General features: G+C 41.4%; 1 protein-coding gene across 3 annotated transcripts; it reads left to right on the top strand.

Moving 5' to 3' along the window:
* The first annotated feature begins 811 nt into the window (after window positions 1-811).
* LOC118222891 (melanophilin-like) lies at window positions 812-15,695 on the top strand. 3 transcript variants are annotated; one of them, XM_035408807.1, is made up of 15 exons: window positions 812-1,090; window positions 2,367-2,508; window positions 5,800-6,021; window positions 6,249-6,385; window positions 6,983-7,035; window positions 8,336-8,428; window positions 9,015-9,102; window positions 9,388-9,593; window positions 9,964-10,047; window positions 10,516-10,743; window positions 12,025-12,195; window positions 13,145-13,306; window positions 14,501-14,569; window positions 14,799-14,847; window positions 15,473-15,695. In XM_035408807.1, the coding sequence occupies exons 2-15, from the start codon at window positions 2,381-2,383 to the stop codon at window positions 15,517-15,519; spliced, it is 1,737 nt and encodes a 578-aa protein (XP_035264698.1). In that variant the 5' UTR covers window positions 812-1,090; window positions 2,367-2,380; the 3' UTR covers window positions 15,520-15,695. The 3 variants fall into 3 exon arrangements, with proteins under 3 accessions (XP_035264698.1, XP_035264699.1, XP_035264700.1); XM_035408808.1 differs by having other exon boundaries at window positions 2,363-2,508; window positions 9,018-9,102; XM_035408809.1 differs by having other exon boundaries at window positions 2,363-2,508.
* The last annotated feature ends 587 nt before the right edge of the window (window positions 15,696-16,282 follow it).

Below are 16,282 nucleotides of genomic sequence, written 5' to 3'. Positions count from 1 at the left end.
AAGATCTGTCATAATATGCATGGCACTTATTTCTAATCATGTACCCCCTTTTGGCGCTCAGATACCTTCTATGCCATAGGACCCACTTGGCATCTTTGCTGCACCTGGGAGCCCATGCTATTTGTTGTTCCTTCCTGTGGGGTGAAGCTCTCAGTTCGCATTGGCAGTGCTTTCAGGACATGCCTCCAACTGGGGGCAGGGGGAGCTAGGAGACGTGTGGCTTGGTTCCCATGTACTGTGCAGGATACTCAGCCAGGCAAAGGGAGCTGACTGGGTACCTGGCTCACCTCAGAGGACCCAACTCCCTCTTTGATCCAGATGTTGTTGTTTTGTTGTGAGTGGTATTGTTGTATTGTCTTGGTCTTGGCTATGTTATTACATAATACAATGTTTTGAGGTAGTGTATCTTATTTTTCAAAACAAAGTTCAACGATTCCATATTTACTTCGTTTACTGTTGCCTGATGGGCGTGTCATATATGGCAGAATATACAAATCTTGATAAACCTTTGGTTTTCTTAAGAAAAACACGACCAATTACGGATAAATCTCATCAAGCAAGCACAAAATCTTTTTATTATTATTATTTTAATTTTTTTTTTTTTTCATGATGACATTAAAGTTCATATCCGCCCATTGTTTCTCGTTTTTACAAATCTTAATACGCAAGTATGTCACAACCTTCCTTATGGGAATACCATCAATAGCTACGCGCAACAGGGCATCATCTGACATGTCTTTCAAGGGAAACCATTGAAAATCTAATGTCCAGGATCATTTGAAGTCAATGTGAGAAACATCGATATAAGAGTTGGTTTGGGGAGTCATTTTATTGGCTATACTTTATGGTGGGTATAGTTGAGCATTCTGTTCATCAAGCGCGCATCACAACTAGCCTACTCGTGTTGTCTTGACCATCTCTCATTTGTATTTCACTCAATTGATCTGGAAAGGAGGCGGAGAATTCTTTTCTCCTTGTTATGCCGAAGAACATGTGATTAGCATTACGGTAGGCTACTTCAACTATTCTTGACTGCAGTTAAACTTCCGAAAGGATTCGAGCAACTAGCGGATTTACATCGCAGGTGAAGGTAAAGCTAAAATCTTCGTCTCTTTATTATATCTATGTGTTTATTCGTTCGAATGCCTGCCACTTATGATACAGGAATGCAGTATCTTCTCTGTTGTTGGGATTGGAACGTGATTTATGAAGCGAGACGCCAACTGGTTTGGACAGATCGGAATTTCTGGGGAATTCATTCCGTTGTTTTGCATACCACCATAAAGGAAAATAAAATGTATTTTATTAATTGCTTTACCTGAAATGCACTACCATAGCCCAGCCTAATTGCGTTTTGACTTTTTTTCAATCAACAAAGAACGATGCTGCAGTAATGAAATAATGCTTGTAACAGGGTAATGCATTAGTAAATGGGTCTCCATCTAAATTCAACCAGGATTTCCATCTAAATTCGACCAGGATTTAGGCGTTTTACGGCCTTATGTTTCCAATTTTCCTCATACTTGCGTCAAGCAGTCTTGGTGCACAGAATTAATAGTATTTTGGTCATGGTATCATGCGTAGTTTACTTGATAAAGGCCTCTGAAGATGTTCCAAAATTGCTGCCAGTTGGGGGAAACAAAATTTGGTCACAAATTTTTGCTGACCATTTGTTTAAAGCAAGTCTAAAAATTACACCAGCTGTAATCTTCTGCCAAATTCTTCTGACCTTACTGTGGGGAAAGTGGAAAAGCTGTTGGCTCATATGTACTTAAATCAATCCACATGCTTTGAAGGTAATTAGCCTAGATTTTCCTTATAACTAGATGATTCATGTTCTCCAAGGAGATGATTGTTTTACAAGAGGCTTGAGAATTTACTAGTGTGATCTTACAGTGCTGTGAGGAGGGAACTGTAGATTAAAAATCAATTCTTATAGGCCTTCATTCATTGTCACACTGTCACAAACCACTGTCAGGTGCTTCCAGTTTGCTCTCATTTACCTTTTGTGCAATACAGTAAGTCCACTGTAATTTACCTTCTGCTTTTAGCAAATTTATATTTGTTAAATGTGAAAAAGTGCCCATTAAGCTGTTTTTATGCCACAGGCTGGCAAGTTATAATTTCCAAGTACCATATAACTTGTATATTAAAAATGTAAATATTACCAGTGTATTTATTATTACTATGGTAATAGAAATCAGTTTACCTTTCCAAGTTAATTTGGATGGAATACATTCACGATTAAATGTATAAAATTAATATGTAAGATATGAAATGTATGAGCCATAAGGCTTGGTCTGTATTGCACTGTTATAGGTAGTGTTTCATTGTGACTTTGACATGTCTTGTTTGATCCAAGGCAGTCTACAGCTCCAGCATGTTATCCGCCACTCCCGTCCCCAATAAGCTAGATCTGTCCAGGCTGACTGATGACGAAGCGAAGCACGTGTGGGATGTCATCCAGAGGGATTTTGATCTCAGGAAGAAAGAGGAGGACAGACTTGGGTGAGCATCGCTTCAATGAAGCGTATTGCACTGGAGAATCCACTTACCATGAAAAAAGTCTAAACGCGATCTAAGTTAGACAAAGGGGGATGTCTTTGCATTATTGCTAAAGAATAGAAAAAAGAATACATGCATATGCAGTGCTTAAGTCTCTTAGTGAGACCTTTAGCATGTGCAAAACCAATAACATGACCGATTATTGGTCATGGTATTTATTTTGCACCAATCATTGGTGATGTTGTTAGTATTGTGTGTGCAAAAAGGTTTTGGATGTGCTAAAGTCTTAGTGAACCAGGTCCTTAGTGTGGTTGTGCAGTACAAACACTCAAATGTGCACAATAGGGGCAAAAACATGAAATCACAAAAAAAAGTTGAATACACATGTTCCTGTGTTTGCAGAATGCTGGAATGTAATTTCCAGCAGTCTGCAAGCATTGTCATTAACTTAAGTGTTGTACTACAGTCTTGTTTTTGCACCAGGGATTAATTTAAGCCTGTGATTGGCTAAAGAATCTACACACCTTGTTTTTAAGGTCTTAATTACCTGCTGAATAAAAGAAAAGCCACAAATACCTATAAATGCTGCAGCCCTCTTGGATTTCAGTTTGACATCCCTGAATTAATTCAACATAATTTAAGTAGGCATGTAGCCTGCTAAGCTGCTTGCTGCCACAGTAGCAGTTCCACCAGTTACAACTTAGCCTGCTGATATGATAATGATCTTTATTCGACCTCAGAGATGCAGACACACTCCAGACACCATGCTGGAGCTGGTGAAGAAGGGAAATGACAGAAATAGACTCCACCCTCCCATAAAATTACCAGGCCAATGGCGGGACCTAGGCAGTTCCTGTGGAGCACGGAGGTCCGATCTCTAATCAGTTACAAAGGCAAAATCATGTTTTTTTTTCTGTAGGGTACTATCCACAAGCTGAAATCAGAGATCACAATTGTGTTACTGCAGTGATGGGTTAGGCTGCTAGCTTGCTTTTATTTACACTGTTACAGGTGTGGCAGAGGTCAGGTGCTGTTACAGGTGAGCAGAGTTCAGGTAGTGTTACAGGAAAATTTCAGTTTTGTGGTTTAATATTTGAGGTGTGTTGAAATAAAATGAATGTGTGGAAGCCAGGACCTCAAGCAACTGCTGTACTAATTTCCATGCAAATAGGAAGTTCTTTTTTCTAATAATAAAATATCTGGAACTTTTTGTTCATGAAGTTCAAATTTTATAATAGAGCAGTCTGTGAGTATTTGAGTAGTTACACAAGGTTTGGTGTTTTGGCTCTGTACTTCAGAAAATTGGATTTGAAATGAAACAAAAATGAATATGAAACTAAAGTGCAAACTTTTAGCTTTCATTTCCAGGACCAAAAGTAATTGGACAATTGACTGCTCAGGTGCTTATTGGCTAGCTGTCTGTTGTTGCATCATTAATTCATGCACCAAGAAAGCTAACCTAAGTTCTACAGTTGATTCTAGGTGTGTAATCAGCATTTGGCACAGTATATCAGTATCAAAAAGACATGTTTGATGGTCACATGAAGTTCCTTTACTGTGTTATTGTTTTATGTGTCTCTGAAGTATTGATGTAATTTGTGAAACAGACATGATCCTTCAGACTGGAAGATTGCACATTGAGCCATCCATCGAACATAAGAGTGAGCGGAGGTTTAGGAAAGTGTGTGAAAGCTGCCCATTGTGAGTCTGTTTATTGGGACGATCATGGCAGAGTCACAAGACTGGGCTCCACAGTTAGTTAGTATTTTTTTTTTTTTCCCAAAAAAAAACCAAGATGCTTCAAACACAAAGAAGCCCTTTCTCAGAGGTTCCTCTTTTCCCACAGAGGAGGTGGCCTGATTTAATTCACCAGCATCATGTACTGCTCATGTTTGCTCTGCACTAACACAATGTTTTGCTCAGTTTAAAAAGCCACCTTCTATTGTATTTCATGGTCACCTTTCACACTAACATGAAGAGCTACATGATCCTATCAGATGCCTCAGGTTGTGGTGCATTCGTGTAATGCTACATTAGTTAGGCTGCAGACAGTCCATTTTGAAGAAATAGGGTATTGAATCTTCATATAAATGGCCTGCATCCCCCATGTCAATAGAGTTATGACTGTTTTGTCTGCAGTCTCTTTGATTAAATTTATTTGTTAATATTTAGTTTCCAGACTGTTATAAAGTAGTTGTGATGTTAGTTGAAAAGGGCTTAGATAAACGTGAGGAAACCAGTCATGGTTATTACTGGTCCGTACAGTCTGCCTAAAAAAGGTATTCTGAAAAGAAATAAGATTTTGCCATCAGGATGGGGTTTTGATAAATGCATGACACCTTGTTTAAAAGAATATGCACAAGAAAATGGTCTTAATGCAAGTTCATTTCAGTAGTGCAGGTAGGTTAATGCCATATTTCTTATGCAGTTAAATGCTTCTTTCTGGTTCCATGTTGTTACTCAGACCGAAGAGTTCAGTTGCAATACATCTCCAGGCCTTAGTTTCAACTTTTCATTTCGCCTGTAATGGACAACGCGAAAGTTCAGATCTGAGGGGCTATTTCAGTCCACTTCAGTAAACATGGCTCATGACAAGGATAAACATGAGTACATTTGCAACAAACAAAGCCATCTATAATGGCTGTCACAGATTGGAAACATTCCACTCCTTGTTAAGCCTGATTGGTTAGCATGCATAGAACTACTGGGCTCTTTTTCGCAGACTAACTAAATCCTTAATTTGTTTAAGAGTTTAAGATGGTCTGGAAGTGCATTCCAGAGGGAGAGGGCAATGTCAGAGTGCAGTCTAGTCTTTGAAGAAGATGTGGAGTGACATTGGACCTAAGATGGGTGGGAGCATGAAGTTGCACCTGGCCATGCAGGGTATAGTTATAGTTGTCTATCCTCCAGACCAGGGCTGCCCGATCCTGTTCCTGGAGTTCTGCCATCCTTCAGGTTTTCATTTTAACCCTAATCTGGCACACCTGATTCTGCTAATGAGCAGCTGAACAGGATCTCTAGCTGTTGAATGACGTGTGCTTTGTTAGGGTTAGATTGAAAACCTACAGGACAGTAGATCTCCAGGAACAGGGTTGGGCAGTCCTGCTCTATACAAAGGTTGAGGAAATTTGATTCATTTAATTCAAATAACCTTTTGTAACTAAATTCAGATTTCATGAACTTTCTGGTTTGGTGATAGCAGTCTGACTCAAGCACGCCTGCCTACCTAAGCTATGAGCCACAAATGCTAATTGTCTCTGTCTCTGATTCATGTCTCTGTCTTCATCATGGCAGGGACCTGAAGACAAAAATCGAGAAAGAGGACACCAAACGCGAGCTTTTGGGCACACAGACCAGCCTGACGGATTCCCACTGCATTCGCTGCCTGCAGCCTTTTAAATTCCTGGTCAATAGCAAGCGCCAGTGTCTGGACTGTCAGCTGTACACCTGCAAGGCCTGCAGCCGCTACAACAAGAAGGATCGCGGCTGGGTGTGTGACTCCTGCCGCATGGCCAGGTGAGTCTGCCACACACTATGCACCTGAGCAAGTGAGTCTGGACAAACACCTTACACCAGAACAGGTGAGCCTACCACACACATTACACCTGAGCAGGTGGGCCTGCCACACACCTTATACCTGAGCAGATGGGCCTGCCACACACCTTACACTTGAGCAAGTGAGTCTGCCCACACACCTTACACAGTATTCTGTTGTGATGAGTACGTTTCCTCTGTTTTGTCAGAGTTCTGAAAATTGGCACCTTGGAATGGTACCACGAAAATGTGCGCTCCCGTTTCAAGCGCTTCGGAAGTGCCAAGGTGATGCGGTCCCTGTACAAGAGACTGAACGGAGAACGCGGCTCCCAGCCAGATCTCTCAGGTGGGTACCGTACGCACCCAGCCACACCCCTCCTTTAGATTTAGCATACCTGGCACATTGCTTTCCTCCAGTGCAGTCAGTGTCCCCTACCCAAAGGTGAAATACTGTATGATGAATGCCATTTTCTTTCTGTCCAATCACCTGTAGACAAAAGGGACTTAGAATGTCAGGTGTTAATGCATGATCTCTGATAGCATGCATCCAATCATGTTTGGATTTATTTATTTTTTTATTCACTGTGTAATTAAGACTTGGAGATTTTAAAAAGGCCATCATACATGTGAACAGTACAGTATTTGCCTATGAAAAGGCTTCAATGTTAGGGAAACAATACTTTCAGTGTTAAGAATATGTAGTTGGCAATCCAATCTATAGTGATATTTGTGTGAGCACTTTGCTGCAAGTCGTGTGGAAGTTCAGTCTGAATACTTGTGTGGAAGGGGAAAGCAGTTTCATGTTGATAACGATGCTTAGTTATATTCACATTTTTATAATGGTCTGATATTGTAAGCAATGTTATTGCTTTATTTTGATGGTACAGACAATGTTGAAGCTGCATCACTGCACTTATAAGACAGGGCATCTTTTTTCCTTTAGGTATCTATGATAGCCATGAAGAAGATGGCTTGGATTGGCCGAGATGCAAACCGGTAAAGTGTCCCTCAGTTTTGGAGGTCTTGTATCCCTGCAGTGCTTTTAATATTGCAATGAATGGGTGGTATGAGCACAAGATGTCCTTCCGTGCTGTTTAATTAGAACCTTGTGGCTTCCATTAGCTGTTCTGTTTAATGAAGCTCATCTGCAATCTAATTGGAGTCCTGTGGGCTGATGCTTCTGGATTCCTGCAGTAAAATGATGTTTTAGTGGCCAACTCAATTACAACAAACCCGGTCTACACCAAGAAAAACAGAAGCAAAACATTAGCCTGTTCTCTGCCTTCAGTCCCTACTGCACTACCACACTGAAAGATCATTCGATCCAAAGAATTCCTACCGTGCATTAATTTCTACCAGGCGTTAATCTGTAAATACATATTTGAATGTTGTTTTAAACATTCTTTGTATTATTATTGCTATTACAATGAAATGCGGGCGGCATGGTGGTGCAGTGGGTAGCACTGTTGCCTCACAGCAAGAAGGTTGTAGGTTCGAATTTCAGCTTGGGGCCTTTCTGTGTGGAGTTTGAATGTTCTCCCTGTGTCTGCGTGGGTTTCCTCTGGGTGCTCCAGTTTCCTCCCATAGTCCAAAGACATGCAGGTAGGCCGATTGGAGACTCCAAATTGGCCATAGGTATGAGTGTGTGAGCGAATGGCGGCCTGTCCAGGGTGTATTTCTGCCTCTCACCCAATGCACGCTGGGATAGGCTCCAGCACCCCCCCGCGACCCTGCTCAGGATAAGCGGGTATAGATAATGGATGGATGGATGGACAATGAAATGCATATATCAAAAAGTAACTGTTATTTAAAGAATTATTTGAACGCTATATTATTATAGACTATTATATTATTAGAAAATTATTTAAAAATATTATAATACTATTCTAAGAAAGTATATGTAATATAATTGACTGAATATTAGGATTCAGCAGCTTAATATCCAAAATTCAAAAGGTCTAACCTTGTCCTTGCTTATCTCTCTGCTCTTCATTTGGAATTGTGCTCAACCATCATGTTGTAATTGTCTTGTGCTAACTGTTTGGGAACCATTAAGAGCATTAGACCTTTTTTTTACGATTAAAATTATTCCTGTTTAAATGTTATAAAAAATTATGTTTTTGCATGGAGCTGTTTAATAAACTCTGGCTACGTAATCCTTACTCTTATTCTTTAGCCTTAAGTCCATTCCTTTTCTATGGGATCAATCCCTGGGCTTGATTTGGATTTTGCTTGGTAGTAATTACACGGCTGTATCCATCCATTTGATGATTGTCTTTTTTCTGATCTCTTTTAGGGTCATAAATCCAAGCGTCGGCTTACGGTCAACCCACCCGATTTCGATCTGGACAACGAATACTCCTCTCACTCTCCTCCTCCCCCCTTCCAGGTACCAGCCAAGCGCACGTGTCCTGGTCATTACCCTCCCATCACACGCAGGTTCCACTGTGTCTGAGGTTTCCACACACAGTTGGAAAAAAAACCTACCTTTCTGAGAGGTTTCATTCATGTATTTTTACAACTATAGTTCCACCACTATACATATAACCTCATACCACTGATTGCCACGTGATTGTCTGAGGTCTAATGGACTGCCTTCACTGCAGTGGAGGTTTGTTCTTCAGCCTCAATTTTTCTTCATGCTGTGATGGTGTTCCAGTATTGGACACCAGGTGTCGCCTGGAGCCACAACTGCTTGAGGTGCAAATTTGTACGCAGGCAGCTGTATAGTTAACCATAGTTCACATGCTTTGAGCAGAATTGCCTTCTGTAGCCTGCATTTTTTTTCAAAGCGTTCAAAATATAAAGACTTCTCAGCTGATCTGTCATTAGCTGTGAAATTGCAGATAGCTCCAAGCCAATGGCTGTGTACAGGGGTGCATTGTGGGAAGGTGCTCTGAGCAGGGCGTGGGTAGCCCGGATGGTGTGAAGAGACCCTAGTTAATTGGGGTGGGGGGGGGGCTGCTGTCTTTCAGCAGACTACAGAACAGGAAGGCTGGAAGGGGAAAGATCTGGAGTTTACCACAAACCGGCGGAAGAGCTTGGAAAAGTCCACGCGCTCTGGTGAGTCACACACCCTGGACACGCATTCGGCATTTAGAATACGGCTCACACAGCTCCTTATTTACAATCCATTTATACAGCTGGATATTTACTGAAGTGATTCGGGTTAAGTACCTTACTGAAAGGTACAAAGGCAGTGCCTGGAAAGTCAGAACTGCAACCTCTGTGCTACAAGCCCGGTTGCCTAACCCCCACACATGGAAGGAAGAACGTGGAAAGGTCCCAATGCTCTATTGATGCCCGCTGTGTACACGAACGCCCAAACGTGTGTCCTCTGCTTCCTAGATGAAGGGGGGTATCAGCCGCACAGGATGAAACGCACGCGCTCCCTGTCCAAGATCGGCAATTCCAACGGCCCCCAGCACCTCCTCCGCAACGAGGTGGACACCTCGGACGAGGAGAGCTGCGGCCGCGCTCCCTACCAGTCGGGGCCCCTGCGCCGCCACAGCCGGGCCGCCCTGCAGGAGGGCGTGGGGCAGACCGCTCCCCCGGTGTGTGAGGGGGCTCCTGCCCCACTGTCTTTTTCACACGGTGGTTTGGGTTGGAATTAGAACAGCTAGCAACAGACGTTTTCAATTTGCCAAAATGTATGAAAAAAAAACTATTCAGATTTAAAAACTATTTAGATTAAAGTCTGTAGTGTTGATGGGATATAGCTTGGATAGCTGAAATCAAAGCAATGCATTTTCACTGTGAAATAATTGTGTGCTACTGTCAATTTTATCAAATTGCAATTTGCATATACAGTATGTGTATGTTTAAATATGTACCATGAAAGCATAGAACATCCTCTCTGATACAGATTTTTGTTTTACCTTTATAATGTCTTCCTTCCCTCCCTTCCCCTCAACTCTGGTGCAGATCACAGAACTGAACAGGCGCATGTCAGCCATCGAGGGTCTCCTGAACCATCTGGAGCAGAAAATGCCTGTGCCCCCTCGACAGGTAAAAGCTCAAATTGAAGTGGTTAAGAAGGGGTGTCGTTTGTATCGTTTGTCTTGTTCATAGGTTTATTATTTGCAGTTGTTTTTCTTAACCATTGCCTACTACGGAAGCATTACTATAATTTCTTTACTAAATTGGTCTTTGATACAGGCCAAACAATGACATGCTATCTTATATGATATGACACAGGTTTTCTGTCATTTGTGTTGGAATTTGTTCCAAGACCAGGGAGCGAAGTGGTCAAAGGTTATTATGTTTATTTCCAAAAAGGGATTTTTAATTTCAAACTTTAAATTGGATATTCAACAACCACGTCCTGTATATCGGGTGTTGATATGTCAGCAAATTGGCAGCATAACCATGCTGCTTCCATGTTATTGACGAAAAGGTCACACGATCATACGCTTCTCCAGAGCTTTCCCTGGTGTCATCACGATTGATGTTCAGTCTTGTCCTCGTCTTCTGCAGCTGGAGCCCCTGACGGTGGTTCAGCTGGAGGAGGAGAACCTGCGGATGAAGCTCGGGGAGCTGAAGAACATCAACGAGAATGGCGTCTCCTCAGAGGACGAGGAGGCCAGGAGGCCCCCTGTGCTGAGGGAGGTCCGGAGAAGGAGCAGCGTGGCTCCTGTGAGCCATTTGCCCTTTGAGCGACTGCTGAATGCCTCCAGTGACGAGATTCCCTCTGACGAACAGAAGGTCAGTGTTAAAATATATAGGTACGCACACATACACATACATCTGTACTCCCAGATCAGCAAGTATAGAGCATCAGTAGTGCACTAGTAGTACCAGTTAACTGCTGATCAAGAACCAGAATAGAAACCCTCACTTGTGGCACTTGTAGAGGCTCATTAATGATAAAATGTGACATTTAGATAATAGATTTACAACCTGGTTCTCAGAGAATGACATTTAAAATCTATGTTTTTATGAGAACCGTATTGTGAAAGAATGAGGGAAAATGTCCTAAGCTCAATAGCCTCTCTCTGAAACTCTCACTACTCTCTGAGATGGAACAACCTGACGCACACTGGATCTAAACTCACAATTCTAACCACTACCACTCTTAACCCTTTAGCTCATTTGAGAACCTGCTGGTTATTACTGAATTAACAAATTTTAATATTTAATACATTCTAAGCAGAGTTATGAAATCTGATTAAGACTCAGCCACATCCACATATTGGAGCCGGTATGGATCTACTGTGTAAGTGCGAGTAGATCTATTTGTAGGGCTGGTTTAGGGAGTCCTGCAGAATTCCTGTTCTCTGGAACAGGAGTGGAGCAGCTTTGGCCACAGACACTAGAGGCAGGATACGATCTGCATGTGTCTTTATTGCTTTATCGCGCGCTCTGCTTTATTGCTCTCATTCGGTTAAGTCACCACTCTGTGGTGCATGGATGAGCCCTATGGTCCTGAGTCCAATCTGGACCACGTCAGTGCCAAGGGTGGCTGGTCGCTCCACAGGGCAATGCCCAATTGGTGTTTGCATCACCAAGGTTATAATAATAACTTTATATAGCGCTTTTCTGAACATGGCACTCAAATCACTTTCCAGAACAATAGAAAAAAAGAGGATGAAATAAACCAAAGTAACACATGAGGGTAAACCAGTTGGTAAGAGGAGTCCATCTTACACAATACAACACTGAAAACCTTATTGGTCGGGCAGATCAAGGTTTCAGCACTGCACTGCCCTGTAGGTCTGGTACTCTGATTCAGTACCAGACCAGGGGTACATCACTGTATTACACTCCAGTGTTTTAGCAGGGTAAGGCATCCAACAAGCATGCTTTCACAGACTAAAAATATATTCTTGCTCTGGTAAGTTGAAGTTAAACTAATATTCACTAAATCCGTCTGTTGCAGTCCAAATCAATCCTGTCTGGCCACAAGTTTCAGAGGTGTGCCCACGTGTCTTCCCCTAACGCATCTCTGCAACCTGCTGATTCCTGTTCCGTTTACCTGACTTTCAGAGATCCATGGCCGCAGCCCTGTGTGACATCACAGCTGAGTTTCTGAGAACCATAAATGCAACCGAAAAGGCGATGGCACAGTTCATTCCCCCTAAGTCTAACGCCCCGTGCCCGTTAACGGGGACGGACGCCACGCAAGCTGATGAGGCTTACAGGAATCTTGAGGAAAATGTAAGCTGAATTGTACCCATCTTCCAGCCCTTATGAAAGCCAATGGGTGCCACTGTAGGCAGATATAGCAGTCCAAAGTAATACGAATGTATTTTCCGTCACAGTATCCTCCTGAGAACCATGAGAACCAGCAGAAAAAAAATTTATGTATTTAAAATTTAAATACGTATCTTGGATGAGAATTTGAAACGTGCTGCAGTTAAAAAATATATATTTTAAGCGTAGGTTTCAGCATAGTTGGAAAATATGGCTCTTGAAATTAAGACCCTATAGGGGACATATATGACTCGCATAGTCTTAGGAGGATATAGGACATAATGGAAATTCTTTGTGCATCTTGAATGTAATGGGTGCCTATTGTGGTGTACTGGTACTGGGAAATTCTGCTTTCCACAATATTTAAATACCGTGACATATATTAAAGTGGTAGTAGATTTCTAGATACACAGTGGGTTTGGGCTTGTTGAAGAAATACTATATATAAGGCTTTGTTTTATCATTTAGCATACAGTACATTATGTACATTATGCTGTACATTTATAATGTTCAGTACAATTGCACATGTACATGTACTGTACATACTGTTCATTAGTTTTCTATTAGGTAAGAGCCCTTCTGTCATGTATCATAGCAGCTTTATGATTAATAAAATTGTTCACTTCTGCTGTCTCTGAAAAATTCAAATCATGAATATAATTATGAGACTGATTTTTAAACTTCTGATAATTTTACATACAGTAGGCTCACTTCCGGTGGTTATTGCATTGCTCAATGCATTTATGCTAGTAAAAGTGTTGAACCCATACACACCTTTTTAATTATTATTTTATTATTTTATTATTATTAGTTTCAGTGAGCAGCACAATAGTGTTGACGCAAAATATGCATGTGATTTTACACTCAAGTTGGCACATTGTGGGTTTGGTTGAATCTGGCCGTGTTGTTACAGGTCTACATGACAGCAGGTAAATCCTATGACCTGGAGAAGAATTTGCAAGACCTGGAAGAGACCGCCAAGAGTCGCTATTGTGGTAACACTGACTCTGAGCTGTCAGAGCTGGAGGATAAGGTGGCGAAGGCCGCTGTTAAGGTGCAGACCGCAGAGAGTGAGGTAAAGACACGGTGTGTGTAAATGTCTGAGTGTGGTAAAGACACAGTGTGTGTAAATGTCTGAGTGTGGTAAAGACACAGTGTGTGTAAATGTCTGAGTGTGGTAAAGACACAGTGTGTGTAATTGTCTGAGTGTGGTAAAGACACAGTGTGTGTAAATGCCTGAGTCTGGTAAAGATGCACAGCACGTCTGTAAATTTCCGAATGAGGTAAAGATGCAGTGTCTGTAAATGTTTGAGTGTGGTAAAGGCACACTGCATGTCTGTAAATATAAATACCTTAGTGAGGTGAAGACATTATGTATCTTTAAATGCCTACACCAGCCTATAGCCATTTTTTTAACAGTGGAAATATTTGAGTATCAGAAGCACTGGTATCCAAACAATCCGGTTTTATGTGACAGAGCCAAAAAAAATCTCAGAAATGACAAGCACCATGGCACTAATCAGACCCCTGTCACAGCAGGTTTTTTCAATCACAACAGTGCTGTCCAATCACAGCTGCTTTCCATTAGGATGCATTTTAATGGGGTTAGGAAGTTAGGGAGAGCTCCACCACAGCTTTAAAATAATCAGGAATGTACTTGATATGATTAATATTAACCAGATTACAGTAAATCACAGCAGCGCTTGGTATAGTGTACAACACTGTAGGTCATAGTATGGCATTGACCACAATACATGTTTGTTTTTGTGCTTGCGTGTGCATATATGCAAATTAACTACTGTTATTTTCCATGTTTGTAGGCTACTCTTGCATGCATGCATGCTGTTCACTTCCATGAAGTCCATATACTGCTCTTTTTTTCCAAGTTACCTACCAGTTTAATACGTGTAAATGGTTCTGTCTTAAGTGTATTATATATAAAATGTGTTGCATATACAGTACATTTTAAATTGCATAGCATTACGTACTACAATTACAAATAACAAGTGTGCAGCACTTAATATTTACCATGATGACTTAGTTTGTAAAGCTTAATGGTACAATGTAGCTGTAATCAATTCCAAATAACTGTGATGAAGAGCACAGATTCAGGCCTGCAGTGTGAGTGTCTGTCCATGCTTGGCTTCTGGAGGGATGGCTATATAAGGAGACCCCAACCCCAGACATGGCTGGTTTGGGCAAATGGACATCTTCCTGTCTGGCTACCAGTGATCTCAGTGCAGCTTACAGTGCTGACTTCTCTCTGTAGGTCTCTGAAATAGAAAACAAGATCGCTGCATTGCGAGCGGGAATGTCTGTGGAGAAGTCTAAGAGAAAGGTGAGCAAACCTCTTTACCAGAATCTTCCCTTGTCTACATCATTAGTATCTCAGAAGTAGATTTTTTCTAGAAAGCGCTTGACTCTTGTCCCTTTTCTAAATGAACTAATGGATGTACATTACTATTCACTCGCATCTCTTTAGTGGCTTCATTTCAGCCAATCCCAAATCTGTTACTCAGGCCCCTGTCCATCTGTCTGCTGTCTGTCTGTCCATTCTGTTCTTTCAGGCATCAGTCACAGCCCAAAGGAGAAGACTGTCCCTCGACTTTCCTATAAGTAAGATCACACTGCAAACTCACCTTCAGTTATGGCCCCTACCCATTACCTTTGAAAGCCAATGGAAATTGATATTTTTACACAATGCTCTTAGTAATCTGACATAAAGCACCTTATCCTGCATCAGTTGTATCAGAAGTCTCTTCTGCCTCACATACACATTTTGTATAACAATATACAACATTTCAAGTTCAAGATTTAAAAATTTACAACTACTTGATAAACAGCCTACAGTGAAAGTTCGGTATGTGTAATACCAGACATTATAGAGCTGAAATGAAAAAATATGTATTTGGCAGAGGTGGAAAGTCCAGGGGTCAGAAACTAAAAAGTCCTGCCGTGTGTTTTTTCCACCTATGAAATCAGTCAGCTGATTTCACAAATTATTTCCACCTCTTGGATGAAGAATTGTGCTAATTAGCAAATCCAGGTGATTGTAACCCCCCTGGTATTAAGTGCATTCTTATTTTTTCCTCTGCAAATTTGTGTTGGTGTAGTGCCCCATTTTAGATTTTAGATTGAATGTGCAGAATCCTCAGTTATTTGGTTCGAAATTGAAGAAATTGGTCAAATGTTTTTATGTCCATTCACTTACTTAATTTTTTGTATGTGTCTTCCAAATTAGAAACTAGCAATGATTCTGGATTTGGCAAGACGCCCTCAGCAGTGTGATTGTCCCCTGATGTCCGGGGAGCTTCTCCATTCAGTTTTGTGCTGCGATTCTTTTGGAGCTGCGTTCCCCTGTTACAGATCTGCTGGTGTCAATCAGAGGCCTTGAGCTCCTCCCCTTCAGCAAACAGTACAGCAGAGATCATCCAAATCCAAATCCAGCCCTGGTTTTCTTTCCTCCCGGGTAATTAGTGCTACTGATTGGCCAGACTGTCTTCACACCTGACTCCCAGGCAAAGGGAGGGTGGAAAACCAGCAGGTCTCGGCCCTCGAGGACCGTGAGTTGCTGATCCCTGCAGTACAGTGTTTACACACGCCAGTGATTACTTTTAAAAAGTTCATGCATGAATGATGTAGTATTCGAGTTGGGATTCTCATTTTTTTTTGTCAGGAGTACAATTGTAATCATAATCATATTGAAATTGAAAATATGATTTATGAGGTCTGACCTGATACCACAGCAAAAAAAAAAGAAAGCAAAGGCTTTGAAAAATGAATTAGATAAGGATTGCCTTGGTATTGCTTCCAAAAATGAAGAAATGGATCTACCACGACTAAAATATTTCATCACATGGCCTCTGAATGGCAGTACACTAAAGTGAATGTGCCTGAGGGAGGACATTGTTCTCATTCAAATGGCATCCAGCCATACCTGCAGGGCTCATTATAGAGTCAGTTGCATGTAAGTGTGCATGACAAACATTATTTTTAACAGCTGGTACTTACAATAGCGTCTGGTTTAGCCTGAATAGTACTGTTTTAAACG

Source organism: Anguilla anguilla, chromosome 3, assembly GCF_013347855.1.
Source record: "Anguilla anguilla isolate fAngAng1 chromosome 3, fAngAng1.pri, whole genome shotgun sequence".
Lineage (NCBI taxonomy): Eukaryota > Metazoa > Chordata > Actinopteri > Anguilliformes > Anguillidae > Anguilla > Anguilla anguilla.
This window is presented reverse-complemented; position numbering and strand designations above follow the sequence as displayed.